General features: G+C 50.9%; 1 protein-coding gene across 8 annotated transcripts; it reads left to right on the top strand.

Annotated features, from left to right (window-relative positions):
* The first annotated feature begins 187 nt into the window (after positions 1 to 187).
* KIF17 (kinesin family member 17) lies at positions 188 to 27,618 on the top strand. Of its 8 annotated transcripts, none has more exons than XM_040533778.1 (22): positions 188 to 499; positions 1,797 to 2,040; positions 2,324 to 2,404; positions 2,510 to 2,584; positions 2,664 to 2,909; positions 3,037 to 3,246; positions 4,305 to 4,473; positions 4,566 to 4,668; positions 4,744 to 4,903; positions 8,786 to 8,932; positions 9,963 to 10,064; positions 12,801 to 12,990; positions 16,756 to 17,208; positions 18,281 to 18,378; positions 18,997 to 19,144; positions 20,193 to 20,281; positions 20,410 to 20,534; positions 23,098 to 23,329; positions 24,619 to 24,877; positions 25,628 to 25,695; positions 26,160 to 26,280; positions 27,116 to 27,617. In XM_040533778.1, exons 2-22 carry the CDS (start codon positions 1,957 to 1,959, stop codon positions 27,292 to 27,294), a joined length of 3,339 nt encoding a protein of 1,112 aa, XP_040389712.1. In that variant the 5' UTR covers positions 188 to 499; positions 1,797 to 1,956; the 3' UTR covers positions 27,295 to 27,617. The 8 variants fall into 8 exon arrangements, with proteins under 8 accessions (XP_040389712.1, XP_040389713.1, XP_040389710.1 ...); XM_040533779.1 differs by lacking the exon at positions 188 to 499 and adding an exon at positions 506 to 743 and having other exon boundaries at positions 25,631 to 25,695; positions 27,116 to 27,618; XM_040533776.1 differs by lacking the exon at positions 188 to 499 and adding an exon at positions 506 to 743.
* The last annotated feature ends 11 nt before the right edge of the window (positions 27,619 to 27,629 follow it).

Below are 27,629 nucleotides of genomic sequence, written 5' to 3'. Positions count from 1 at the left end.
GGCTAGCACGGGGATTTTTGGAGGCATCTCCTAGGGCTTAGACCCCATTTTCTCCCCAAACTATTGCTTTCACCTTCCAGGCACATCCCTGTAGCTGGGGACAGCTTTTGCCTTGGTCCCATAGTTTTGGCAAGCTGGAGCATTTTGGGGATCCCCAGGCTTTGGCTCTGTGTGGTTCTGTCCCCTTCTTTGCAGCAAGGTTGGAGCCACCCCTCTTTATTTTTTTCAGCTGCACAGCCAAAAGTGGGGGATGAGGAAGGCTGACCAGTAGTGGGCAAAGGGGAATTTGGAAATTGGGGTGAAATGTGGCTGAGCAGCGGGGCGGGGGGCAGGCGAGTGAGCAACCACGTGTGTGCAGCAGGGAGAGGGTTAGGAATTGCTGCTCTGCTGGGCAGAAAAAAAAAGAAAAAAAAAACAGAAACCAGTTGCAGCCGCGTTTTCCAAAAAGCCCAAGCGTTTCTGCTCGCCGTCGCTTCCAAGAAACGGAGAAAACGGGGAGGTAAATTGCAGTGATTCATCGCGGGCAGATCGGAGGCAGGAAATGAGAGTTTGCCGCCTGCCCCGTGCCCGACGTGGGCTCGGGCTCGCCTGGGCCTGGCGTGCGGCAGCGGCCTGACGCCCACGGGCGCAGCATCCCCGTGCTGCGGCGAGCGGAGCCCCCCGGGAAGGAAACCAAGCGGCGAAGGCCGAGAGCCGGAGGATTTTCGCCTGCGTTTCTCCAGAGCCCCGCGAGCAAGCTGCCTGTGAGCGGGGGAGCGGGAGCCCACGGGGCTGGGCGAGCCGGGGCTGCAGTCCCGCGGGGGCTGCCCGCTGGCGGGGTGTCCGTCTGTCCCCCCTTGGGGACCCGCGGGGTGGCGGTGGGCTGGGGGGCTCCATTGAGAAATGGAGCGTGGGAAAGAGGGGGCGGGGCTTGGGGGCTGCCTGCCTGCGGATTGGCTGGGGGTGGGGGGGGAGAGACCCCCAAATAGTGCCGGAAAGGAGGGGGCAGCCCCGAGCTCGCACCCCGTTGGGATGCGCCTGGGGCAGCCGGACCCCCGCTCCCCATGGCTGTCCCCATGGCTGCGGCGTGGCCTCGGTGCCACGAGTTGTGCAGGTCTCAGCCCGGCCGGGGGCTGCGGGGGGTGAAACCCCCTTGGGGCACCGCGGAGGGGTCGGGCACAGCCCTCGGGGGCAGCTGGAAAAGCTGCCCCAGACCCGCTGCCGCCCCCAGGGGTGCGGGGACCCCGGCATCTCGCTGGGTGCGGGGCTGCCTGCACCTCGCTTCTTGCATGTGTGTATCGTGCTTGGGGTCAGGGTTTGGGGACCTCTGCATCGTGCTTGGGGTCAGGACGTGGATGCTTTCAGCATGCTTGGGGCAGGGGCGTGGGACACTTGCACGGTGCTTAGGAGCACACCACTGGGACCCCGTTACCTTGCTCAGGGTCAGGACGCAGGGATGCTTGCGTAGGGTTGGGACGTGGGGGACTTTGCATCAGGGCAGGGGCTGGATGTGGAGACGCTTGCATGGTGCTGGGGGTCAGGACAAGGGGACCCTTGCATGGCACTTGGTGTCACGTGGGGCCCCTCGCACGGTGCTCAGGATGGGGTTGGGGTGCAGGAGTTTTGCATCAGGGTTGGGGCTGGGACTCGGGGACCGTTTATCAGAGTGGGTATGGCAGGACCTCTGAATCAGGGTGAGGATTTGGGAACCTCTGCGTCGGGGTCAGGACCTGGGGACTGCAGCACCTCTCGGGGCTCAGCAGCTGGAAGTGGGGGGTGGTGGGGGCAGGTCGTGTCTCTCCGGTCCCTCCTCGCAGGGATCCATTCGCCGAGGCCCTGGGGCCCCCCACATCGCCCCTTGCTCCCGCTGGGTGGCTGTGGGTGGCTTCCAAGCCAGAGCACAACAATTCTGATTCGGATTCGGATGCGGCGCTGGAGCTGTTTTAACTCCCCCTTGAGCTGCCCCGACCCGCTGCCATGAAGAAGAAGACGGCCAACGGGAGGGGGCCGGATCCGGCGGCCCCCCTGCCACGTGCCCGGGGCATCGCCAAGCCGGCAGAGGTGAGGTACTGGAGACAAGGGGCCTGATCCTGCCCCCTGGGGAGCTGCAGGCAGAGCAGCAACCCCCCCCCCCCAGGGCTTTGCAGGGTGGGGGGATTTTGGTTGGTGTTCCCCCCCCACGATTAATGCACCCTGAAGCTGTTGCACCACTGGGGAAATTTGGGTGCAACCCTACAGCATTGCATCCCCACTGGGTGGGAATTGCCCCAGGAGGGGGCAATTTTGGCATCCTGGCGGGGGGTGGTGTTAAAGTGGGGTGAACTTTTTGCCCCCCCTCCCCCAGTACGTGGGCTCCTTCGCGGTGGAGGACCTGGACCTGCAGGGGCAAGCGGGGCGTCTGGAGGAGCAGCTGCGGGCGCTGAAGGTCAGGCGACCCCACTGGCACAAATCGGGGGCACCCCAGGGTGTGGGGGGACCCCCGATGGCACGGGGGGGGACCCCACTGCTGCCCCCCCCTCTCTCCCACCAGGACTGCCCCAGGAAAAGGTCGGTGGTGCTGAGGTTCAGCTTGCAAGGGCTGAAGGTCTACGGTGCTGACGGGGAGGTGGGTCCAGGGTGCTGGGTGCCACCTTGCAAAGGTGCTTTTTGGGGTTGCACCACTCGGGACGTTGCTTTTTGCTCAGGAAACCTGCTTTGCAGCCATGCATCTGCAAATAGGCTCGGGCCAGGTGTTGCTCACACCCTGGGGGTGCCGGGTCCCAGCCAGCCCCCCCTTGTCACCGCAGACGCTGCTGATGGCGCACGCTCTGCGCCGGATCCTGTACAGCACCTGGAGGCACGCTGAGCGCCAGTTTGCCTTCGTGGCCCGCAACCCCTACAGCCCCCCCAGTGCCCTCTTCTGCCACCTCTTCGTGGGCCCCCTGGGTGAGGTGCGTGGTGCACACCCCAAACCCTCCAAAACAAAAACAACAAATAAAAGCCAATTCCAAAAGCAAAAAAAAAAAAAATTCATTACCCCTGGCCCCTGCACCCACCCTCTTCTTTGCACCCCGCCAGGTGCAAGTCCTGCACCTCCTGCTCTGCCGCTCCTTCCAGCTCGGCTACCTCCTGGCGCACCCCGAGGAGCAGGCGGGCGAGGGAGAGCTGCCAGGTGCCGGGGTGCTGCGGGAGCCGCTCAACCCTGAGGAGGTGTCGCGAAATGTCAACGCGCTCGTCTCCTTCCGGCGCCTGCCCGCGCCCATTGGCCTCGGCTCGCTGGGTGCAGGGGTAGGTGCAGGCCACGAGGTGCTGGGTGCTGCCCCGTGTACCTGTGCACCACGTTTTTTTTGCAAGGTGTTTTAGCATGGCACTGTTGCACAGCACTTTGTACAGGGTATGTTTGCACGGCACACTTTTGCACAGCACATTTTTGTGTGATGTCTTGCAGGGCCTTTTTTTTTTTTTTTTGCACAGCACCATTTGCATGGCGTCTTCCCTGGCAGTTATTACACAATCTTTCCTTGCAACATTTTTTGCACAGTATGCAGTTTTGCATGGTGCCTTGCATGGCATGTTTTGTGCAGCCTCTTCTTGCATGCTGTTTTGCAACACTATTTCCCCTGTTGGCTTTTGTACACTGTTTTGCATGGATCTGTCTTGCATGGCCTTTTCTGACATGAAGATTTGCACAGAACATTGCATTTTGCATGGTCCATCCTGCATAGCTTTTTCTTGCAGTCTTTTGCACAGCCTGTTGTACATGGGCCTTTTCTTGCATGGTGTTTTACTCTGGGCCAGTTTGCACAGCACTTTTTTTGCATAGCACCTTTGCATTGTATTTTACACAGCATTTCTGCATGGTTGTTTATGTGGCATTTTTTTCTTGGTGTTTTGCATGTCATTTTTCTTCAAGGTGTTTTTTTTTTGTTTTTTTGGTGTTCTGCATGACTTTTTTTTTTTGCATGGCAGCTTTTGCTTGGTGTTTTACATAGCAATTTTAAAAATGTTTTTATGGTATAGCATTTTTTACTTCATTTTTTCCTTGGAATTTTTGTATGGCATTTTTTTTTACATAGCACTTTTGTGCATCATTTTTGCATGGTATCTTACATAGCTTTTCTTGCACAACATTTTATACATAGCACATCTGCATGCCTTTTTTTTTTTGCACAGCACTTTTTGCAGCTCATTTTTTGCATACCTTCTTCAGGGTGTTTTGCACGGCTTTTTTTTTTGCATGGTGTCTTGCAGCGTATTTTGCATTACTTTCTTTTGGCATGGCCTTTTTGCACAGCATTTCGCGTAGCGAGTGCCACCAAAAGCCTCTTCCCTGCTCTCTGCTGCAGGAGCGGCGGCTGGAGGCTGAGGGCCGAGCTGGGGGCTGGCGCCCGGGGAACCCCTACTGCTCCCCAGTCCTGGTGCGCAAAAAAGCCATCCGCAGCAAAGTCCTGCGCTCGGGCGCCTACCGTGACTGCGGGGCTGAGAGCCAGCCACACCAGCCGCCCCGCGAGGCCGGTGAGTGCCTGGAGGCGACGCTGAAGCGCACGGGGCTGGGGGGACGAGGCCTTGGGCTTGGGGGTGAGGAGGGGACTGACCGGCTCCTGCAGCAGCCTCGGGATGGGAGAGCAAAGGGGTGCGGAGCCTGGCACTGCTCCCCGAGAACGAGAGCGTCCTGGCTGAGAGCGTGTGGGCCTTTGCCGGCATTGCCAGGTGAGTGCACGGCAGCCCCCAGACCCCTGCCACCCCTCGCGGTGCCCACCCGCCTCCTCGTCCCCCCCCCCCCAGGGACGGCGGCATCGCACTGCTGCGCAGGGATGTCCCCGGCGCCTTCCTGCTGCGCCCCGAGCCTGGCCTGGCCAAGCGCTGGTGCCTGTGGGTGCGGGCGCCCTGCGGCGTCGTCCCCTACTGCGTCTTCAGGACACCCCAGGGACGGTTCTGCGTGGAGGTGAGAGCGCTGCACGGGGCAGGGAGCAACAGGGTGTCGGGGCTGGGGGCGCTGCCGTGTTCGTGCACCAGGGTGGGGGTGCTCCGGTGCATCAGCGTGTCGCAGTCTGGTTGCATCAGTGTGTAGGTGCACTGCACATTAGTGCACGGTGTGGAGTGCATCTGCGCATGGGTGCCCTGGTGCATTCCTGCATGGTGTGTCAGTGCAGTGGTGTGTGGGTGCAAGTGTGCATCAGTATGCTGGGGCATGGGTCCATTGCTGCATTAATGCATCAGTGCGGGTGCACCGATGCATGGCTGCACAGGTGTGTTTGTCATAGGTGAGCTGGCACATTCATGCACGGGTGCGTCAGTGTGCATGTGCATTTGATTAACGTGTACACATGCACATGGATTGCTTTTGCTTCGTAGCTGCATAGGTGCACTTGTGCATGGGTATGTGGTTTGCAGGTGCACGTGTGCATGGGTGCATAGGGGTATCGGTGTGTGAGTCTGTTGGCGCATCAGCACATGGGTGCAGCGGTGCATAAGTGTATTTGATTCATTTGTGCATGGGTGCATGGTGAAGAGGTGCATTTCCTTTCTGGCTGCATCACTGCATAGGTACACAGGGGTATTGGTGTATGGGCACACAGGTGTAATTGCGTGGAGGTATATGGTGCGCAGGTACTTGGGGGCATTGCTGCATAGGTGCATGGCTATATGCATGTATGTGCCTTGGTTTCATAGGTGCAGGGGTGCACAAGTGCATGGGTGCATGGTGCATGGGCACGTTGGTGTGTGAGCGCATTTGATCCATGGGTGCCTTTGAGTTGTGGGTGTATCCGCACACAGTTGCGTGTGTGCATTTGTGTGTGATGCGTAGGTGCATTGGTGCGTGGGGGCTCTCATGCACTTGGTGCGTGGGCACAAGGGTGTACCTGCCTTGTGGCTGCATCAGCACACAGCTGCAGCTGTACATGGGTGCATGAGTGCACGTGTGCACAGCCGCAACGGATGCATAGGTTCATTGGTGCACAAGTGCACCTGGTAACTCACGTGCGTGCACTTGCACACGGGTGTGTGGCTGCATTGGGTGCCCCCGTGCCTGCCTGCCGGCTGCATCGGTGTGCGCGTGCGCTCGACTCAGGCGCGTGGCTGCGTGGGTGCACGGCGCACGATGCCCGCCGGCGGGGGGGCTCACCTCTGCCCTCTCTCCCCGTGGTGCCAGCACTCCAGCGCGGAGTTCGCCAGCGTGGCGGCCCTGCTGGCTCACTACTCCGGGGCGCCGGGGGGCTGCTTCTGCCGCCTGGCCCCCGGGCGCTGCAACCCCGGCTACGAGGAGCAGGACCCCAGCGGGGCCAGTGCCTGGGGGGAGGCCGCCTGGGCCCCCGCCGTGGTGCAGCATGAGCGGGGCTAGGCCCGGCTGCCCGCGGCCCCCTCGTAGCTTTAAGTCGCTGCCGTCTGCCTTATTCATTCCCTCCCTGCGCGCCCGGCGGGCTCTGCGGCTCCGCGGGCAATAAACGGCTCTCCTGCTCCCGGTCTGCCGCCGCCTTTTTCTTGCACTCCCGCACCGCGTTGCTGCGTGCAGGCGTGCACGCTCGCGTGCTCACACCCAGGCACCCCCCCCCCCCCCCGTGCAGCTGCATGCCCGTGACCTTGCACGCTGCCACGCGCTTGTGCTCGCGTGCGCCTGCCAGCTCAGGCACGCGCGCTCGTGCGCATTCCTGTGTACACGTGCACACGCACCCGCGCTGCTGTGCACGCGCTCTCGCGCACCCAGAGGGCCGCGCAGCGCCCCCATGCCCTGCACGCCCCGTGCACGCCCCCGCACCCTCCCCGGCCGCGCGCGCGCCCCCGGCCGCACGTGACCCGGGGGGGCGGGGCTTTGGGCGACACCGCCCCGTTGCCGCGGCAACCGCGTCGGGGCCGCTCCGCGCCGGCCACCGCCTCCCCGCAGCCCCCCCGCGTTGCCCCCGGTGCCCCCCGCCGGGGCCGCCCCGCACCGCCCCCCCCCCGCCTCGGCCCCGCCGCTCCCGGCGCTGCCCCCCCCGGGGCCGTTCGGGGGCTGCTCCCCCGCTCCCTCAGGTTCCCCCCCCCGGCCCCGCTGCACCCAGGGGTGCTGCCCCCGGCTGTGAGGGCCCCCCCGCCCCCGGCGCCCCCCCGGTGGCCCGAGGGGCCATGGCGGCGGAGGCGGTGAAGGTGGTGGTGCGCTGCCGGCCCCTGAACGCCCGCGAGCGGGCCCTGGGCTGCGCGGCCGTGGTGAGCGTGGACAGCGCGCGGGGCCGCTGCGCCCTGCGGAACCCCGCGGCCGCCGGGCAGCCCCCCAAGACGTTCGCCTTCGACGGGGCGTACCGGCAGGAGCACGGCACCGAGCAGATCTACAACGAGGTCGCCTACCCGCTCGTCGAGGTGAGGGGCGCCCCGCGGCAGCCGGGGCCCGGCGCCCCTTCCCACGCGAGTGGCCCCCCCCCCCATCCCGCGCGGTTTTTGCCCCGCTGTCCTCCTGTTCCTCTGGGTGCGGAGGTGGCTGAGCGTCACCTCGGGGTCTGCGCACAGACGGCTTGCTGCCTGGAGCTGGGCCTCGCCCCGGCGAGGTGGCGGGTGAAGCTTTCGCTGTGACTGTTGGGGAGCTTGAGCGTAGACGTTACGCGGTACAAACCCGCGTGGATTCACCCAGTGCATGGGAACGGGCCTAGCAGCGCAGGAAGTTTTACCTGGGCAGGTGGCCCCTCAGTGGAACCAATGCATGAGACACAAAGAGCAGTGTCTGCTGCTTCAAGAGGCTTAGCAGCAAGCCGGGGGTGCAAAGGAAGGGCTGAGGACAGCAAAGAGCATCCCAACAGCAGGCTGTGAAATTGGGAAGAAAAACCTTTTTCAGCAGCCAGCAGAGAACAGAATTACACTCAATTGTTCCAGATTGTCTCAGGCAGGTATTCGTATGAAAGACAACCTCCCTGAGCAGGCCCAAGAGATGGTAGCTGACCAGGAATTGCAGCACTCTTCTCCATTTCCAGCAGGTACAAGCACAATGCTTTTAGGGACGTTTTTACTGTCTAGCAAGAACCCTTAGAGAAGACAAGGAATCTCAGCCTGTTTTAGAATAGCAAAGTGAAAGCTGAGAGGGACTGTGTCTGTTGCCTGTTAACACATAAGCACGGCAACCAGCTAGGGTAATGAAAGAAACAGTCAAGAAAGAAAGAAAAAAAAAAGACGAACCCCAAACCAAAAAAAGCCACAGTGTTGTTAGAAGAAGCACCAGGGATAAAATAGCCAGTGGTAATTTTAAGATGGAAGTTCCAAGTATCTTCTGTTCTTACCATGGTTCTCTGAAATAGGAACAAATGAAAGCGATGCCTACGTTCAGCCAGCCTTCCAGGAGAAAAGGATACTAAGCTAGATACCATCCTTTGGATACCCTACAGTCAGCTAGCATCCTCATTGTCTCTCTGAATTTTTTAAGATTTTCTGCCCTATGGCAAAACTGTTCTGGTCGTCTAAGCATTGTCAGCCACGCTTCCGTTTTTCAACACTTGCGTTTCTTCAAGGCTTCTATTTTGAGAGAAAACTGACAACTTATATGGTAATAGAATGCATTTTATTATCATTTTCTGATGGCTTATTAAGATTTTTCTCGTGCTCTAGTTTTGTATCCTTTCATCTTTCCATTTCAGTGACGTGTCTAACCAAGTTCTTGTTCAAGAACCTGAGGGACTTCAACGGTGATTTCAAAAAGCATCTCAGATAGCTGCATTTCATTCACCTCCAGGTTGCCCAGCCATGGCTTTGTTTACTTCCAGCTCTTCCTTTACAATACCTTTTACAAGGCAGGAGAGAATCTGAATGACTAATTTCCAGTTATGCCAAGGATAACAGCCATTTATTGTCTTTTCTCCATTTCCAGGGTGTCACCGAAGGTTACAATGGCACCATATTCGCCTATGGCCAGACTGGCAGTGGGAAGTCATTTACTATGCAGGGAGTTGTGGATCCTTCTACAGAGAAAGGCATAATACCTAGAGCATTTGAACACATTTTTGAGAGCATCCAGGTAGGTGTGTAATGGTGCGGAAGAGATCCTGTTGTAACGTTCAGTGTTACCTAAAAAGATGATTTTTGCGTATTCTGTAGTGTCATACTCTCTGAGCCACAGGCATTAAAGTATTTATCCTGGCAACCCTTCTGGGAAGTAGAGGAGTAATATCCACGCTGTTCTGCTCTTCTTTTCTCTCAAAATCACAGTTGTCACAGAGCTATGACTAGTGCTCTAATCTTCATCCCAGTAAAGTGCTTTAACCAAAACACTGTTTTTAAACCTAAATGCATTGGTAGAATAGCAGGCAGAGAGCTGGACAGGAATGAACCAGGTCATGTGGGACTTTGGATTCTCAGTGAAGTGGTGCCATTTATCATCTTCTTCACTTCTGGAAGCATCTTTTCCTCCCCCGTCTCAGTTGCACTACCGGTAAAATTGTGTTGTGTGGCCATCAGGGCAGTGGAAGGTTTGGTTCCTGTGAATTTTCAGTCTCAGATGCTGTAAAATACCGTGATATTTTTATGCAGGGTGGCAGAAAAGGCTGTGGTGCTAATTTAACTCCAAGTACAGCGTTTAAATTATCTCAGTATAGACTCTAACAGAAGGTTACCATAATATAGTCCTGCATATCATTAGATGCCTGATTGTTTTCACTGGACAGCAGGTATATAATTCACACAAATGCAAGGGTCTGCAAAACAGGTGTCTGCTTCTGAGAAATCACCTAAGATGTCCTCTCTAATTGGTATGGCCAGAAAGCTTTTGGGTGTACTGACCATGCACAAGCCTCTGCTTTAGGATGAGAGGCAGATGAGCTGCACCCACATCTCTGCTGACTTTATGGACTCACACCTGAGAAGTTTAAGGTCTGGAAGCCTCTATAGCAAGTGTGTTGAGTAGTCACACCTGGGAATGAAATGCCATGGGAGATTTGATGAGGTGCTGAAGGGAGGTAGGCACCCAGCTGGCGCTGAGGATCTATGTGGGCTGCCTGGTTGCCTTAATGTTGAGAACCTTCTCCTGAAATCGTTCCTGTTTTGTGCAGTGTGCTGAAAATACCAAGTTCTTGGTGAGAGCTTCCTACCTGGAGATTTACAATGAAGACGTACGAGACCTTCTAGGAGCTGATACCAAGCAGAAGTTGGAGGTGAGGTGAAGTCAATGTCTTAATTAGGACATGCTTTAATTTGCTCAGATAAGTGTTATCACATATGCCTCACAGGAATGCAAGAAAATGTTCTGTCAGAAGCTGAATGCCAGAATATAAACACATAGTGATGAATATGGAAGCCAAGAGGAGATTTTAAGGGACTTTATTGAAAGTTCTGTGGCAGAAGGAACAGGATCTGGTCAGAGATGTGCCTTGTGTGTCCTGCTTGATAGTGGCCAGTAGCTTAGCAGAAGCTGTGTGAAAATCGTTACAGGACAAGGATGGAATAAACTGCTCATGGGGCAATTTCTTCCTAATCCTCTTCATCTCACGACTATCTCTAAAGCAGGAGGATTCTGCGCCTTATAAATGTTTAATCTGATCCAGCGTAGCCGTGGATGATCTCATTATCTGTTTAAAACAAAAAAAGGCTGATCCTTTTTGAGAGGGCAGAGCAGATATTGCTCCCCATTGGAATGCACGGGCAAGGAGGGCAGCTCCCAAGAAGGGAAATGCACTGAAATTCCAATCAAGGGGCTGATTTTTATAAAATTTGCCTCTTGGTGGCTTTGCAGATCTCTGCACGTATTCCCGGTGGGACCTGCAAATCCCATGTCCTAATTTACTCTCCCCTGCAGGCCTGCCCGTGTGAGGAAAGCCGAGGCACTAGCACCATCTGCCGCACAGAAGCGCTGCGGTGCCAAGGGACCCAAAGTGCCTCCCTGCGCCTTGCAGGGCGGATTTTCCACGGGCTCCTGGCCTTAAGGGAGGCAAATCCCCTGGCGGGCAGCGCCCTGCTTCGCTTTCCAAGCGCGCCTCGCGTGCGAGCGCTGGGGAAGAGGAGGGAGAAGGGGGCTCTGGCTGTTTCAGAAGGCGCAGATCCCCATCCTTTGTTCCGCATCAGCAGTGACACCGTTTCCATGACGACTGCAGTTGGCACCGGGAGGGCAGGACTTGGGCAGAGCAGTTTCCAGGGAAACCCCATCACAGCCGCTGGCTGCTGCTGCCTCCGCCGAGTGAAGTAATTAATTGAGCCGTGTCCTGCGGGGACAGAAGGCCCGCGCTGACCTACCGCTTTCTGCTGTGTCCTGGGGCCTGGCCCCCGATTCTCCTCCAAAATCCTGTTTCTGTTTGTTCCTTTGCCTTTTAGCGGCAGTGGCTTTGTTGAGTCTGAAGCACCGAGGCTTGCAGTCGCCTGCTGTGGAATGAAACCCTGAGAAGAGCAGGTCTTACGGAGCTTTGCTAGAAAAATGCCCCGGTCAGGCTGCCATGGAGTTAAACAACAGCCATGTCCCCGCCTGGGTGTTCCCCCAGGTCTCTGCAGCACTCCCAGCTGCAGCCCTGCCAGCCGTGGGGTTCTCCTGTAGCACAGTCAAAAGTCATGCTGTACAACTGGTCTGGCTGTGGCTCTGTAACTGGGTTAGTTCTGGGCAGTCGTGGCTTTACGGTGGACATGGAACAAGGCTAAAATCCTGTTGAGTTCAGGTTTCAGCCAGTTCTGCTCCATTATGCACAGATTTTCTTACAGCGAACGCTCTCTTTTGCATCACTTCTTGTAATACGTGCATCACCCAAAGGTCTTCTTTGGAGGTCACGCTGCCAACTGTGGTATCTATCGCATCTGTGACACCGAGTCATGACAACTATCTCGATATCCCAGCTGACACGACAAAGATAGAATTGTAGTTATGAGCTCAGCGGACGTGGGGCGTAACATAGCTGTTGAAAATGAATTCAGCTTGTTTAAAATTCCCAGTGTGGAGGGAGTTTCAGAGGGGGCTAGTGTGGGAGTGCAGGAATCTCTTGATTGTTTTGTGTTTTTTATGTAGGTTTGATGGATTGTTCAAGGCTTTGAACACTTCAATCATTTATTAACATGCCGTATGTTTTCTTCTGCACGATTAGTAATTTCTGAAAAGGTGCTATTTGGTATTTAACGTTGTCTCTATGCAGGTGCCTGAATAGGATTTTAAAGCATCTAAAAAATGAACTAATCTGGAGAATTATTATAGTCCGCCCTTGCGTGATGGGTGTGATTTTGGGGAATTTTGTCGGTGAGAACAAGACGCCCTCTCAGAGTGGAGGGGTTCAGTAAGGCACTGGTAACAATATCTGTGACTATTGAATCTGTGCTTTGATTTTAAAAAGCTCCCTGTGACTGAAGATACATTAGAGATTTTGCCATAATAGGTGAAAAACATTTCAGTTCTTTTTAAAATATGCAGCTTAATAATAGGGGAGGTAGAAGGCAGCTCATTGCAGAGAAGCTGGGTTTCTTGTGGCCTGGGAGATGACTGAATCAAGCAGCAACCTCTTAACGTTAATCCCTTTTGGCTGCAGAACCGTAAAGGTGGTTCCCTCTTTTTGTGTGGTTTTATTCCTGCTTCAGAAATACGAGGTTTCTTGGTGGCAGCCAAGTGCAGCTGCCAGCTGAAATTGCAGCTGGTGATGGGGCGTGCCAAGGATGGCCACCTACTGCGTGCGCCCGGCTCCCACTGAAGGTGTCAGGAGGTGTGGACGCTCAGCAGGCCGATGGCAGCCCTCAAAATCAGTCTCGTGTTTTTCAGTAACTAACGATAAAGTCTTTGCCACCCTGAGGTTTTCAAGTAAGCGCTTTTTCTTTCTCCACACGTGAAACGCATGTAGCCCGCGAGCTTGCAGGCGGCTCCCAGCGCGCCTTCCCGTGGTGCTGGTGTCGTGTTGTGACCTGCGTTGCCTTCTCCCTGTTTGCAGCTGAAGGAGCACCCAGAGAAGGGGGTGTACGTGAAGGGGCTTTCTCTGCACACTGTGCACAGCGTGGTCCAGTGTGAGCGGATCATGGAGACGGGCTGGAGGAATCGAGCAGTGGGTTACACCCTGATGAACAAGGACTCATCCCGCTCCCACTCCATCTTCACCATCCATATGGAAATCTGCACCGTAGGTAGGTGCTGGAAGTCCTGCGTCACGCCTGGGGCTAGCAGAGCGTGCAGTCTGGGCATTCTGACAAGGCATCCCCCAGCAAAATTCAGATCCTAAATGATTTTAGGTCCCATAGAAATCAGAATTGTGCCCTGACATTGACAAGCTTCACAGAGTGAAACAGCTGCATATTCAAAATCTTGTCTCCTCCATTCCGCTTGGGAGAGGGATATCTTACGCTCAGACTGGAAACATATTTCATCTCCTTCTGTTTCTTTATCTTCTAAGACCTTTATTTTCAGCGAAGGGTGCTAAAACTCAGCCCATACAATGGCTTGGAGCTCATGCTTTGTGAAGCCTGGAGAAACTTGTATCATTCTCTCTTTTGTCTGACCTTCTTTACAGTGCAAGTCAGATCACTTCACCCAGTGATTCCTTCATTTAGCTTAATCGTGGAGCACATCTTTTAAGCAAACAGCTAATCTGGGTTTAAGGATGGAATAAAAGAGTCCCTTAATAATGTTTTGGTGACTAATTTTCCTTTCCCAAGTAGCTCATTTCCACTGGCATTTCTTTAGCTGATAAAGCTGCCTCACTGGGTCTGGACAAGGACATTGAAAGGTTTTCTCTTGGGACTAAGAAAGGAATTAAGCTCCTATATTCCGTCTGGTCCTTGACCCCAGCTGAGGCCGTGAACAGCTTGACTGCATTTTCTTCAGCCGTTTCAGTCATGGGGAAAGTTATACAATGCCTTGCTAAGTTGTAGTTCCAGATGTTGATGACAGTACCTCATTTTCATCTACCCAAACGGGTGGGGGGGGGGGATTTTGGGGATTTCTCAGTTAGCACAGCCAGTGGATGCTAATCCTTGCATTATTTGGGTCCATCAAATCCCAACTTGAATCCTAACAAGGAAAATGAAGTATTTACACTCCTCTTTTGTGTTGGGTGCAGGGCTCTTAATCTACTCTGCAACAATTTCTCTGATTTAAAGCTTTAGAAGCTTGCTATGCACAACAGAACAGCTGTGCAGAGGTTTTGCCTGCTGGGGGACAGTTTCACTGTCTGGCTGTGGTCTCACCTCCTCCTTGGCAGAGCTCTGTGTAATCCCTGGGCCTAAATTGTGTCCCAAGACCCTCGCCCTCTGTGCCTTGCCATCAGACATCAAACTGGAAATTCTGCAGCTCACTTTCATTTGTAGTTAAAAGTGAATACAGGCGAGACAGTGCTCCCTTGTCTGCATTTAAATCAAATCAATTTTTACCTTTTCGCCAGTTCCTCAGTTTCTGCCTTAAGATTTGTTACTGATCATCTGGTGGTGGTGAAGCACAAAGTTTTGGCAGTTGAATGGAAGGCAGCTGGCATATTTGAGGAGAGAGTTGACAGTTCTCGCACCCTCCCATAGCTGGATGGTTCTACTAGTGTAATCCCTAGCTGAAATAGTTAACTGCATTGGTATATTGTCATCTCAAAGAAGTGCGTGGGCAAGTTCAAACTTATTTTCCAGTCACACATGTAGTATGTTGTAGTTTTCAGGCAGTTCATATTTTAAAGGATCTCCTCACAGTTATGTAAACTTTTTAAAAGTGAAAGTTCAGAAACAGGATTAAGGCAAACACCAGGCTCTGGCTGTGAAAGCATGAAATATGCAAGTTACCATCTGATTTTACAGTGGCGTTGCAGATGTTTTATTTCTTTACATTGTGCTTAGGGATTGATTTGTTAACAGGAAGGCGTTTTAGTTTTTCTGCCACAGACATGGCTGACGGGTTTGTGCGAGAATTAGACAGGGGAGGCTTTCGGGTTGCTGCAGGCATTTCAGCAATAGTCTGGAGACCTCGTTACACCATGGATACTAAACCACTAAGCTCCCTGATTGAAACAAACAGCCTTCTTGGGTAAAAGGACTGGCAGGAACCAAAACAACTTTTTAATTACCTGACAGTGTTTATATAAACTGGGAGAGGGAAGGAAAGAGTTAGAAAACCTGTTTTTTGTGACTGTCCACTTACCCTGGCGCTCAGAAAGGATGGTGAGAGGGTGCTCTGTTTAAGCTCCATCTGTTGTTTCGTGTTTTTTTTGTTTTGTTTTGTTTTTCAATTTTCCCATGTCTTGACATGCCACAAAGATCTGGAGTGAAACAATGCTCTGCTGCAAATAGTAGGTTGCGCAGTCAACAGCCTATTGCTCTAACTAGTGAAATATCCTGGGGCAATCATTTTTATTTTTTTTTCATGCTTACTGTAAATTTTTAACTTTCCCCCATGCATCAGATTATCCATTATTCACATTTAGGAGTTCTCCACATTCATGAAGTTTAACTCAAACTAAATTCAAGGTTAGGTTTTGTAGAAGTCTGTCCAGAAAAGGTCAGACTCTGTTAAAACCTTGGGTTCTGGTGTGAATTTGTGCTTGGACCATTAAAGAAGCTCTTCCCTTGAACTTGGGTTGCAATTATGAGGAATGACTGAGGCATGGACATTCAAGAGTGTGGTCCTGTGCTTTGGACAGTAATCTGTGATTTGGAAAAGTGTTTCTTTGCTCATGAAAACTCTCCGTGAACCTGGGAAAATTAAGTAGCCAGCGAAATTGAAGGGTTCCTAGAGCAACTGGACCCACTCTCTCTTAGTCACAGATTTGTGTCATCGTGTTAATCGTGCCTCAAAATACAGGTCAGGGAAGCAGACATCACATGCATGAGGTGTGCTCCTAGGTAGCTGGGGAGCTAGCTGTGAACTTCAGCTCACATCTCCTATTATCCTTACATGGTACAATGGGAATGGCACCAGCTCGCTCTGTTGGACTCCTCGCTCACTGAGGTCCGAGGTCTGGCTCCTCATCCAGGTGGTTAGGGCCGAGCTCAGGCCTGATGTCTGGGAGTTCTGTTTCTTGCCTGTGTTCCTTCATTTTACTTTCTCACTGAGAATGTCATTTGTTGAGGAGGAACAGATGCTGCTGAGCATGCTTGTGTGCTGAGTCACTGCGCTGCTCTATGGGCGAGGGGGAGACCTGCTGGGCTTCCTGAGCGATTGGGCTGTCTCAGGACAGAAAGCCAGGTGGCCGTCCCCGGTGGTATTTGGGCCCCTGGGAGGACGTGCTTGTTCTTCTGAAGCATAGCAAGAAACTTCTTGAATATATCCATTGATTAAGGAAGGTTGGATTCCAGCCTTGAAATGCTCTTGTTTGGGAATTCACGGAGAAACTGTTTCCCACCATAGTGGTTACTCCAGCCTTTCCACGGTGATCTGCAGCACTAACCTTTCTGCCTTCCCCCTCTCCACATCACGTAGATGTTCAGAGAGCCTGCTCTTTTGCCTGTGCCCTACATCCAGCCTTGCTCCAGCTGCTGCCCGTTGGCCGCTGTTCTCATTTCATGCTTCCTCCCTTCTTTTTTTCCAATTCTCAGGCATTGTTTAACTGCACGATGCAATCTGGGGAGAAAAGAAGTTGTGTAAAGTCACGGTCTGATCTTGTTACTTGCTGAGGGCTTTGCGTGAAATTCTAAACACTCAGCTTCTGTGGAAATATGTGGAGAGTGTGTGTGTGTGCGTGCATGTGTTCAGAGCTCACTGGGATAGTAAGAACAGTTAGGAATTTTTACCATGCAGGGTCTTGTTCAGGAAAGCACTAAAACGTGTAGTTAAGCAGGTATTTACTTAAAGGAATTAGGGCCCAAATGCAGACAAAGAACAGGGCTCTAAATGAAATGTAATGCCAGAGTTCTTGTTCTTGACTGTCAGGATTCTGCTTCTTGAGAAGAGCCTAACCCAGAATTATTTTCTTGCAGATGAGGGAGGACAAGACCACCTTAGGGCTGCAAAACTCAATTTAGTGGATCTGGCAGGAAGTGAGAGACAGTCAAAAACTGGAGCCACAGGGGAGCGGCTCAAAGAGGCCACCAAAATCAACCTGTCCCTCTCCGCTCTGGGCAATGTCATCTCAGCCCTGGTCGATGGCAGGTGCAAACACATCCCCTACCGCGACTCGAAGCTGACCAGGCTGCTGCAAGACTCCCTTGGAGGGAATACCAAGACCCTGATGGTAGCATGCTTATCTCCAGCTGATAACAACTATGACGAAAGTCTCAGTACTCTGCGCTATGCTAATCGAGCAAAAAACATCAAGAACAAGCCCTGTATCAATGAGGACCCCAAAGATGCTCTGCTGAGGGAGTATCAGGAGGAGATTAAGAAGCTGAAGGCCATTCTAGCTGAACAGATGAACGTGAATAACTTGTCAGGTAAGAGAGCCCTAGTGGCTCCAAAGGTTTATCTTTGACAAAAAAAAACGTGCTTTTTCCACATACAGTGCTCACTAGATTTTGCCTCAACTTTCCCCTCACCTGTTGCAGGAAGAGGTTTCCATTCTAGTAATGTACTTTTTCTTTACTTACTGGTGCCAAACTGACCTTATTCCGCTGGTAAAGAGCATCTGAATTCACTAGTATTTTCTCTAGCTTTCAAGAACGACAAATTTTGTTAAAAAATGCTGATGTGATTCCAATCCTCGATTCTTCTTGATGATTCTGGCTAGATTTTGGTCAGTCACAGAGTGATTTCAGCTGGCAGAACAAAGATGGTAAAGAAATACTAGTGTAAAATTCTTTATTATGTATAAAATGTTTTCAAAAGTAGCATTCATCCCCTGTTCTCCTAAACCATGATTTTTTTGATGCTACAAGGAAAGTTTTGCTTTGTTAGCAGCATTGCTTACCGAATGCCTTGTCCTCTCTTTGAGGATTCAGCCCAGCCTCAGCAGACCCACTCTTTGCTCTGAAGTAGGAATAGCAAACATGGGAATAAATGGGTAAGAGCAGTGTTTAGGGACCTGATCACCTTCTGAGAATTGTACCCTAAAAAGGATAATTTTTATCAGAAGAATAAGGCAGTAGGATTTCTTCTTCCCTTTTCTACCACTTTTCAAAAACAGCTGTGAAGAAAGGAGGCAATTTCCTTGCACTTCTTATCGCCTTCCCAGCTTATTTTATCTTCCAAATCTGTTAGCATAGCCCTGGAAACAGGTCTTCTGTTACTCTGTGACAGAGATTAAATTTATAGTTGCTTTCATATACCCAAAGCTTAAACCTCTCCCCCTCTGCTCAGCGCTGACTCCTTCTCTCCCCACATCTTTGGAGTCCCAGGCCAGTAGGCGTTTTATCAGCACAGATGCTGGCACATGAGTGCAGTTTAAAGGAGCACACGGATTGAGATATTCTTTGCTCGTAGCCAGGTTCTTTGTTCTGTTTCCAAGCATTTTGAAGACAATCCCACCCAATAATTGTGTGTGATGTTTATTTCTGCTTTGCTTCACAGGCCTTCTACCTGCCGAGACCGCTCACTTGGAAGTGAAGCCAGCTCCCCCCCTCAAACCCCAGCCAGATGTTGAAGCAGAGAAGCAGCTGATCAGAGAAGTAAGTCAGAAGGGGCTATGGCCTAGTGTCTTTGAAGCTTGTGGGTTTTTATAATACTTTTATAATATAATGTAGGGGTGTGTGGTTCAGCCTTTCCAGTATACTTTTCATCATATTTTTTGGTCTTGGGCCTTTTCCTATGGCCAGAACATACGTTGTTGGAGGCCTTATTTACAATAGCATTTCTTTCAGTATTGTTCACTCCAGTTCATCTCCAGAGAGGTGGGGGTTCCCAAGATGTTTTGAAGTACACATAACAAGAAGGGGAAACTACGTGCGAAACTTAGATTTGTTCTGTAAGAGGAGGGAGAAAAGTGGTACGCAAAGACATTGGGAACAGTAGAAGGGTGAAGATAAAGAGGGGAGACAGAGCCAGGAGGAAGAATGAGGAGTTAAATAAACTTTCTTCTTGCTTGTTACAAAACTCTTTCCAGGGTATCACATCTGCCTAAGAGAGCAGTTTCTAGGGCTAATTAGTCACCTTTCATCAGTACTGTGTTGACGTAAGTTACAGAAAAATGTAAAGAATAAAAAAGTTTTATTGGGGTGAACGTAAGATGTGACCTCGTGTACAGTCAGGAGCAGCACTGTTGCATCAGGCTCTGCTGTGCCTTTCAGGAGTACGAGGAGAGGCTGGCCCAGCTAAAGGCCAGCTACGAGGCAGAGCAGGAGTCCCGTGCCCGCCTCGAAGAGGACATCAGTAACCTGAGGAACTGCTATGATCTCAAGCTGTCTGCTCTCGAGAAGAACCGCAGGAAGAAAGCAGGTGTGGATGAGGAAGGTGGAGGGTGCACAGCACAGGCTGAAAATTCCCTGGTGCTGTTAATACACAGGGCTTTGGGCAAGAGCTGAAACAGACGGTTTCTTGCAAAGTCTGCCACTCTGAAGTGGCGGTGACTGCTACTGCAGCAAGTGCTGCCTGGCAGCAGCAGCAGCCTCTGCTCTACCCCTCCCTTACCAACAGCAGGAGCAGTAACTCTGCCTCCAGGGCCATTCATAAGACTCTCTGTCCCAGTTTGTCCTCTTCCCTCCTCCCCGACCTCTTTTCCATGTCAGGACCAGCCTGGCCCTACCCTGTAAGCCTTGAGGCAACAGAATGCAATTTTGCCCACGTAGCTGTGAGCTTTCTCTGCCTTAGAGCAGTGTTCTGTTAGAACAGAGGTTTGCGCTGCAGAGATGACTGGTCTCAGCAGGCAGCACTCTGTTTTGATCCAATTGGCTTCCCACAACTCACATGCCCGAGATGAGGGTGGCTGCAGCATTATCTTCCATCGCATACAAATTTGACGCAGCTCTTGGTCTCCTGGTGGATTATCAACACCATCACTTTGCTGGAGGGCAGGTATTCCTGTCACACACCTATAAGTTGTTGCCAGATATCCTCTTCATTATTGCTTTTCATTTATACTTCTGCAGTGTCTCAGAGCATGTTTTGTAACGTGCTTACACAGCACCTATTACCCAATATTAATTCTTGAACCTATATTAATTTTTGATGCTATCACTTTCTAAGGTGAGAGGTTAATTTTTTCCCCTCTGATTACAAGTGTGCACCCTCCAGGCCTCTGAAATAGATTTTCATGTGAACATGAGGATCCAGGCTCTCCCAGCCCTGTAAATCTGTATTCCTCGCCTGACCCTCTGGGTCTATGGCTTTTTCTGACCAACGGCATAAAAAGGTAAGTAACAGACTTTTCCTCCCAGACAGACAGCTTTTGACTTTTGGGGAAGATTTTGTGTGATGTTTTCACAGGTTTATACTCTATGCAGAGCTCATCACTAACATTGTGGGTATTTGCTCTTTTATTCTTCAGTTGCCATGAGGACTGAAACTGCTCCTGATGAGACATCTTTGCCTGAAGACTCTGTTGCTGCAGCGGATGAAGAACCAACATCAGTCAAGGTACCCTTCAGACCACTTCTCCTTCTGGGGCTGAATACACCCAAGTAGGTAGTGTCATGCTTCGTCTCTCCCAGTATTCATGTTGCATCTTTTCAGAGCTGCAGCCTTTCATTTCCTCTTGTCCTCAGGACCCAGCAGCGCCTCAGACTGTCCAAGGCGCTGGTGGTGTGAGCAGGGGAAGCACTGGAGCAGAGGTGGCTGTCACCATGGAGGGGATTTCAGTGCCTGTAGACCAGCAGCAGGTGCTTGCCAGGTCAGTGACTGTGCTGCTGCTGCTAACTGCCTCCTGTGCATCGCACATTAACTCACACAGGCAAGAAGCAATCCTGTTCTTGCGTGGTAGTACAACTGTTGAGCTTTAGCAGTGTGTTCCACACAGCACAAATCTAGGCAGATGTATAGTCTTTATCCCAAAATTATCTTTTATCCTATTTGGATGGGTAAATAGCTGTTAGCTACAGTACTCTGATGCCAAATGCCAGAATTTTGAGAAAAATCTAGAGAAGTCTGTGTCAGCGGAAGAAAGTGAGTGTGCTTTCTGGATAACAAATCCTGCCAAGATCTTTAGACAGGGAAGTCTCCTTCTCTGGATTTTCGCAGGTGTAGTTTATAAAGTTGAGCCTGGCTGTTACTGACAGAGTTTAAATACCCAAAGTTCTTGGGCTGCCCAAAGAACTTAAAGGTAGCCTCCCTTTCCTCTTGGAAAAATGTTCTGGAAGAGCATTTAGAGCCCTGTAATATTAGTATATGTCTGGTAGCAGGTCTTCCTGCTGTTCGCTGTGCATCTGGATGGATGGGATTACATCCTCTGTGACTCTTCATTGTCACCGAGATCACTTTTGCCTCATGCATCTGACAATGTTTGCCAATTCTGGCTCAAGTCTTGCATCAAAATTACCCAAGAACCGAATTTTAGGGGCAGCATTAGACTCAGGGCCTGGACCTGATGGCTGAGATGTGAGGAGTGCGGGGTCAAGTCTTGCGCTTGGCCAATCTCAGGTGCATCCTGTCTTGAAGGTTTTCCTCCAGGTGAGAGCTGCCTTGAGAGGATTCTTTTAGTCAGACTACAACCCAGCATACTGAGACAAAATGAGGGTTTAGGGCTGTTTCAGAAATCCTGCTGATTTCTGTTTTGCTCTGTTGCATAGAATGTAATGTGCATGATAATGTTTGATTCTGAAAAATTCTGTTTTTTAACTAAGTGTTTTAGCTTCACTGTGAGCTCCTGTGACACATGCTTGCTCTGCTGGGCCTCTCCCAGCTGAAAAAGGAGCTATTAAGAAATCTAAAATAACATTGTTTGTAATTTGTGGGCAATTCTGTCTCTTTCTAATGGAGATAGCTCCAAAGAAACCAATTGTTTTGACTATATATCAAATCCTTTTGCAGTTTTCCGTTTTGTGATAAACAAGATAAAAATACTCTCCCAATTGCATCGTTAAAATCAAAAGTTCTCTGCAGGTTAGGCAGGAGGGTTTGATTCCACAGGTATGGGACTTTCAAAGGCGCCTTTTAAAAGCTTTACGCATCAGGATGGCTGTGAGCTCTCTGATACCCAGCAGAGCAGGATTCAGTCCTGCATTAAGCAAATGAAACTGAAGGCTACTTGGCAAGTGCAGGGGAGTAGAGTAGCAGGTCATCTCTGGCAGAGAATGAGCCCTTTTGGATGGGTTTGAAGATAATTAAGAGGCTATTATCAGCGGAGCTTTTATCAGTAGTGGGATTTTCTCTGATTTGAGCCAGTGCTGGTGAACCTGAGCTATTTGCTCTGCTGCAGATCCCAGTGCAGTCAGAGAGACCAGTTCTGGAACACAGTATGCCCTGTCTGAACAGGCGTGAGCCACATCAGAGAAAATGGTGCCTAGTGTTGTTCGCAGCATCACTGCAAGTGGTTTGAGGGGCAAGCTGCCTGGGATCTGAATTCCTCACCACAGCCAGGCATTAGGAGGACTCTTGGTTTCAGCACTTTGTCAAATACGTATCTGCCTTCTGGGAGTTTTACTGCCGGTGTAGGATCAGTGGGACTAAATCACTGTTGCCCTTAAAAGGTGGAACAAAGCACGGTAAAGAGTGGTGGCATGCTCCCAGACTGGTTTTAAAGAGAACAGCACTGTTTAGATGATGCTGTGCAGTGTTTCACGGTACCTCAGACTACTTACAAATCCCCTTGCACTCCTGGCATGAGGTACGAGGGCCTGCTTGGACAGTGCTGTAAGAACACAGGGGAGCCCTGGCTCTCTTGGGCTTTCTTTGTACCCGTGCTAGAGCGTATGGGGCCATGCAGTGTGGATGTGGGCCCATATTTGAAGCCAATCATCTTGTGCCTGCACCCAGGCAGCGATGCTGAGGTAACCCATGTCATTAACTCTGGCTGATATTGTCCCAAGAAAAATTGTGTCATGGCTTGTAGCCATGCCACTCCACTTTTCGCCATTTAAAATACGTTTGCATCATTTTGGCGCCTTCTGTGCGTGCTTTGAGAGACTTTCAAAACAAGAAATAATAACTGAATGATAAATTCCATAAAACTTTTTTTTCTTTGAGTGTAGATACAGATTTTCAGTCACACATAATGACAAAGGTGATCAGAATAACCCGTGTTTCTGTCACTAGAAACTCCATATGAGTATATATGACAGAAACTGTTATTAAAAGTGGAATTTGCCATGATTACTCAGGGCAGCAAATCTCCGCAGAAGTCACTATTTCTGTATTGCATGGTCTCAAGTGTCATTCAGGTAAGGAAGAGCATCCTTCGCAGCTATACAAATGTTTCTTTGTACTGCTCAGCTAAGAGAAGCATTTGCCTTTTCCAGGCTGCAGATGCTAGAGCAACAGGTGGTAGGGGGGGAACAGGCCAAAAACAAGGACCTCAAGGAAAAGCATAAACGCCGGAAAAAGTATGCAGATGAGCGGAGAATGCAGCTAGTGACTGCACTGCAGAAATCTGACGAGGACGGCAGCGACTGGGTTCTGCTTAATGTCTACGACTCCATCCAGGAGGAGGTTCGAGTCAAGAGCAAACTTCTGGAGAAGATGCAGAAAAAGGTGAGCCTCCAAAAGCAGCTCCCTGTTATCCCTGCTTAAGATTTAGGGAGCATCCAGTGGAGTGAGTTAATCTCAGGATGGCTTTTTTTACCTTTTAGTTCAACACATCCACATCCATCTTTCCTCCTCTGCTTATGTTTTTTTTTTTTTATGCTAATGAGATGTTTTAGGGCAGTATGTTTACAGAATGAGTCCGGCTGTGTAATATTTCATCTGTGTCTGCGTTAGTACTTACAATGCTTGCATGCATTTTTATGAAACGTTGGATGGAACTGCCCTCACTGAGCTGTTCCACGACTCCAGCCTTCTCAAATCCCTACCCGAGGGCTTTAAAAGCCGGTCTCTTTATTGTGTAACACACTGCCCAGAGTAACGTGTCTGTTCATGGGAGAGGATGCAACTCCCTCTGCTGACGTACGCAGCCTATTGCACAGCTTGCTACGTCCTCGGCAGCACCAGTTCTCATCACCCAAGAAATTACACTGTGAGAAGTTCTCTAGGAAAAACAAACAAACAAACATGCAAATATTATAACATTTATATATATAAAAGCAATGCTCTTAAATTTTAGGCATGCTTGAAAGTAAGCTTTGCTCTGATGGTATAAAGCAGACTTGGAGGAGCTTCAAAAAATGTGTGTGTATGCAGCCAGAAATCTGCACGTGAAGGATTTGATTTAATTAGGTTATCAGAGAAATATGCCACCTTTTTCAGCTAAGCTAGAAAACCCCACAACTTTATTAGCACAGGACACAGAATATACCTGTGAGTTTAACTTTAAGCCTATTTGAAGACTCAGTAATTTATAGGATGATGTGACAAGTCTTCCATTAAAACAGATGTGGAATGACCTTTCCAGATAAATCTCATCCTAATTCTTAATTATAAATTAGAAAGCTTTCCAAACACTGATGAAGCTTTTGTTTTTAAGAGTGGGAGATAACAGTAAGTGCTTATTAACTCTTTTATCTTTTGAATTTTGTTAAATTACTGGCTTCAATTGAGATCCAGATCACAGAACCCTTGTAGCATTTTTGTTTTTCCACCATTGCTTTTCTGTAAGCACTTCCTCATTCTTGCGTAAAGGGACAGTGAAAGTAGAAGTTGTTGATCCACTTTCGCCAAGCTGTTAATTTTCATGTAGTGTTATCACCTCCTTCGTATTTGCCTTCTGAGTAAACCATCCGACTGATTTCCATCTCTGTGCCTAACAAATGTTTATGCTCGCAGTAACCCGCGGTCCTCTCTCTGTTATAACCCCAACTCGCCATTTTGCTTTTATGACACAGCTCCAGGCTGCCGAGACCGAGATCAAAGATTTGCAGTCAGAGTTTGAGCTGGAGAAGATTGATTACCTCAGCACCATCCGCCGGCTGGAGCGAGACTCGATGCTCTTCCAGCAGCTGCTGGATCGGGTGCAGTCCCTCGTCCGGCGTGACTGCAACTACAGCAATCTGGAGAAGATTAAGCGCGAGTCTGTCTGGGATGAGGAGGCTGGCTGCTGGAAAATTCCAGAGCCTGTCATTCAAAAAACCCACCTGCCCGCAGGTAAGAGGAGCATCTGGATCCTATGGCCACCATGTGGCTTCTTCCGAGCTCACCAGCACGTCGATAAATGGTGTTTGGACTGCACTCACATGTAAAATTTTCCACGTATAGCTGAGGCCTCTGCCTTTCTAGCAAGTTCGAGTAATTTAGTGAGGACAAAGCTGCCTGTTTCTAGGTCTGCACAAATATTTGTGCTGAGTAGGTGATATGGGTTGGGAAGCAGGCACAGGACTCCCCACTAAGCTGCCTGTGTTCGATAGCGCAGTTCTATGCGTGCCTTCTGCGGGGAGTGAAATCACAATTAGTGTTTAAACAAGTAAGATGCCCTTTTTAAAGCTGTTCCTCCTAGGATCTGAAAACACTTTCACATTAATGAATAAGCCCTACAAGGGTGATACTACAGGGCCTGTTTCAAACCTTTAGAAGCTAAGGTGAGGCGACTTTCCTGAAGCTTCACAGCAGTATTTAGTTGATTGAGAATTAGAATTCAGCGTCCTTGTGTAATTCCAGTGTATGAGTTGCCTCAGCCTTGGAGACGCGTTGCCATTCCTGCAAGACAAGAGCTGTTGAACCATGTGCAACTGCTTTAGCTGATCCATATCCTAAACCACTCACTGGAGATGAATCACTGTACGGCTCCTCCAGGCATCTGTTAACCCAATTATCAGCGATTTGAGCAGTGGTGGGGGATCAGGGAGTGCGTAATCGTTTTAGAGATGATGGCCCTTTAATGCTGTGCTTTTCTCATAGCAGTTCCAGCACTGCCACAGTCTAAATCTGCCAGAAAGAGCCCTTCAGCTGAGAGTGGAGAACCAACGGTAAGCTGTATTTCTCCTCCTGAGGCCCTGAAAAGTCCTGCTCAGACATCACCACGAGACATGGCCGTGCTCTGGGTGCTGTGGGCAGAGTTAGGTGACTGCCCAGGCACGCGCTCACAGCTGGCGTCAGCCAGCAGGTTTAGCAAAGGACCCCTGAAGATGCGTGTCAGGAAAGAGCTGACCTTGTCCTCAGATAAGAAATTGCTCATTTTGGGCAATTCACCTCCTGGTCTGGTAGCAGAATTGCTTTTATTGCTTTAACTTTGCATCACTCACAGCTTTGCCCAAACCAGACTTGACCATATACCTGCTACGTGCATTTCACTGTGTCACTGTGCCCAGGAGCTTGCTTTTTTATCCTATTTACTGTAGTTTGTGGTATTTCTAAGCCTTAACCCGAGATACCTGGGTGCCTAAGGGCTGGTACAGAGCACAGCGCTGCTGACGGTGCTTTCTGATTGCAGCAAGAGGAAGACCGCTACAAGCTGATGCTGAACAGGAGTGAGAGCGAGAGCATTGCCAGCAATTACTTCCGATCCAAGCGAGCCAGCCAGATTCTTAACACTGATCCAATGAAGAACCGAGGTAAACACATCTTTGTGGTCTTTTGTCTGATATATTGTGGGCATTCATATTGTTTTTCCAGGAATAAACTTCATGGGGGTTCTAATTCTTTTGGGAACACTATCCCAAGCCCGTAGCGTTCTCCTACAGATTGCTATGGACGTAGTCCTAAGTCACAAGTGTGATGGACATGGTGAAAATCGGTGTAGGGATAATTAAATAGGAACATTCAAAAACTTGGTTGGTGATACATACAGATCCCTTGAACTTAACAGGAAATTTCTTGCAGGATGAGGTCTGTTTCTGTTTTTAATTAAAAATGTTAATTTCATTAATAATTAAAAAATAGCTGCAGAACCCCAGAGTGTTGCTGTACTGACTCACAAAATAGGTGTTGTCAGCCAGCACGAGATGTAAAGCATTTTACCCCTGGACAGTGACTGCACAGGACAAAAAGTAGCGCGTGGAGAAGAGCAGGGCTGGGGGGAGGGATTTGTTGGCCCCGTGCTGGTCCCAGACGATCTCTGTGGCAGAACCAAATCCACTCTCGGATATGTGTGATGGCAGCTTCTGAGAACAGAGAGCACCTGCTTGGCTCCCTCTGCCCTTAGGGAATCTGCCTGGGGCACGTTGATGAGCGATGTGGAGAATGTTGCTGGGAATAAATAGGCTCATAGAATCACTAAGGTTGGAAAAGACCTCCAAGATCCTGTGGTCCGACCGTCCCCCAGCCACCACTATCACCCACCAGACCATGTCCCAAAGCACCAGGTCCCACCTTTCCTCAAACACCTTTCCTTAAACACCCTTCAATAGCGTTACTGCCCTTTTTTGCCCATGTTTCTCTCCTTTCCAGCTCAGCCCACCGCTCCCTCGGGGCTGAACACCGCTTTGACCAGCACCTCCGCCACGCTGCCACCGCCAGAGCTGCCCCAGCCGCGTCCATTCCGCCTGGAATCGCTCGACTTCACGCCGCCGGCCTCCAAAACCACGTGGAAAAGGGGCAAAGGCGGCTTGGGCAGCGACGCCTCCTGAGTGTGGGGCCAGGGCCCCAAGGGACTGCGGGTGTGTGGGGAGCCATGCGGGCCCCAAGGCTGTAACTCCGTCCCAACACGGGCAGCGTTGCCTTGGGGCTGGCGAGTGTGTCTGTGCGGTGCGGGCAGCCCTGCGCCTGGCCCTCGGCTGCTCTCCTCGTCCCTCTTGGTCCCCACCCCTGCTCTGCCCCCCCGTCCCCCTCCTGCTGGCCCTGGGCAGCGCGGCCGCCTTGGGCTCGGCCCGGGTTGAGGGGAAGCGGCGAGGCCGGGCCTCGAACCCCGGTCCCCAGCCCCAAACCCGGCCCCTCACCGCCACCCCCCCCACACCCCACACAC

The sequence above is a fragment of the Cygnus olor genome, chromosome 21, assembly GCF_009769625.2.
Source record: "Cygnus olor isolate bCygOlo1 chromosome 21, bCygOlo1.pri.v2, whole genome shotgun sequence".
Classification (NCBI taxonomy): Eukaryota; Metazoa; Chordata; class Aves; order Anseriformes; family Anatidae; genus Cygnus; species Cygnus olor.
This window is presented reverse-complemented; position numbering and strand designations above follow the sequence as displayed.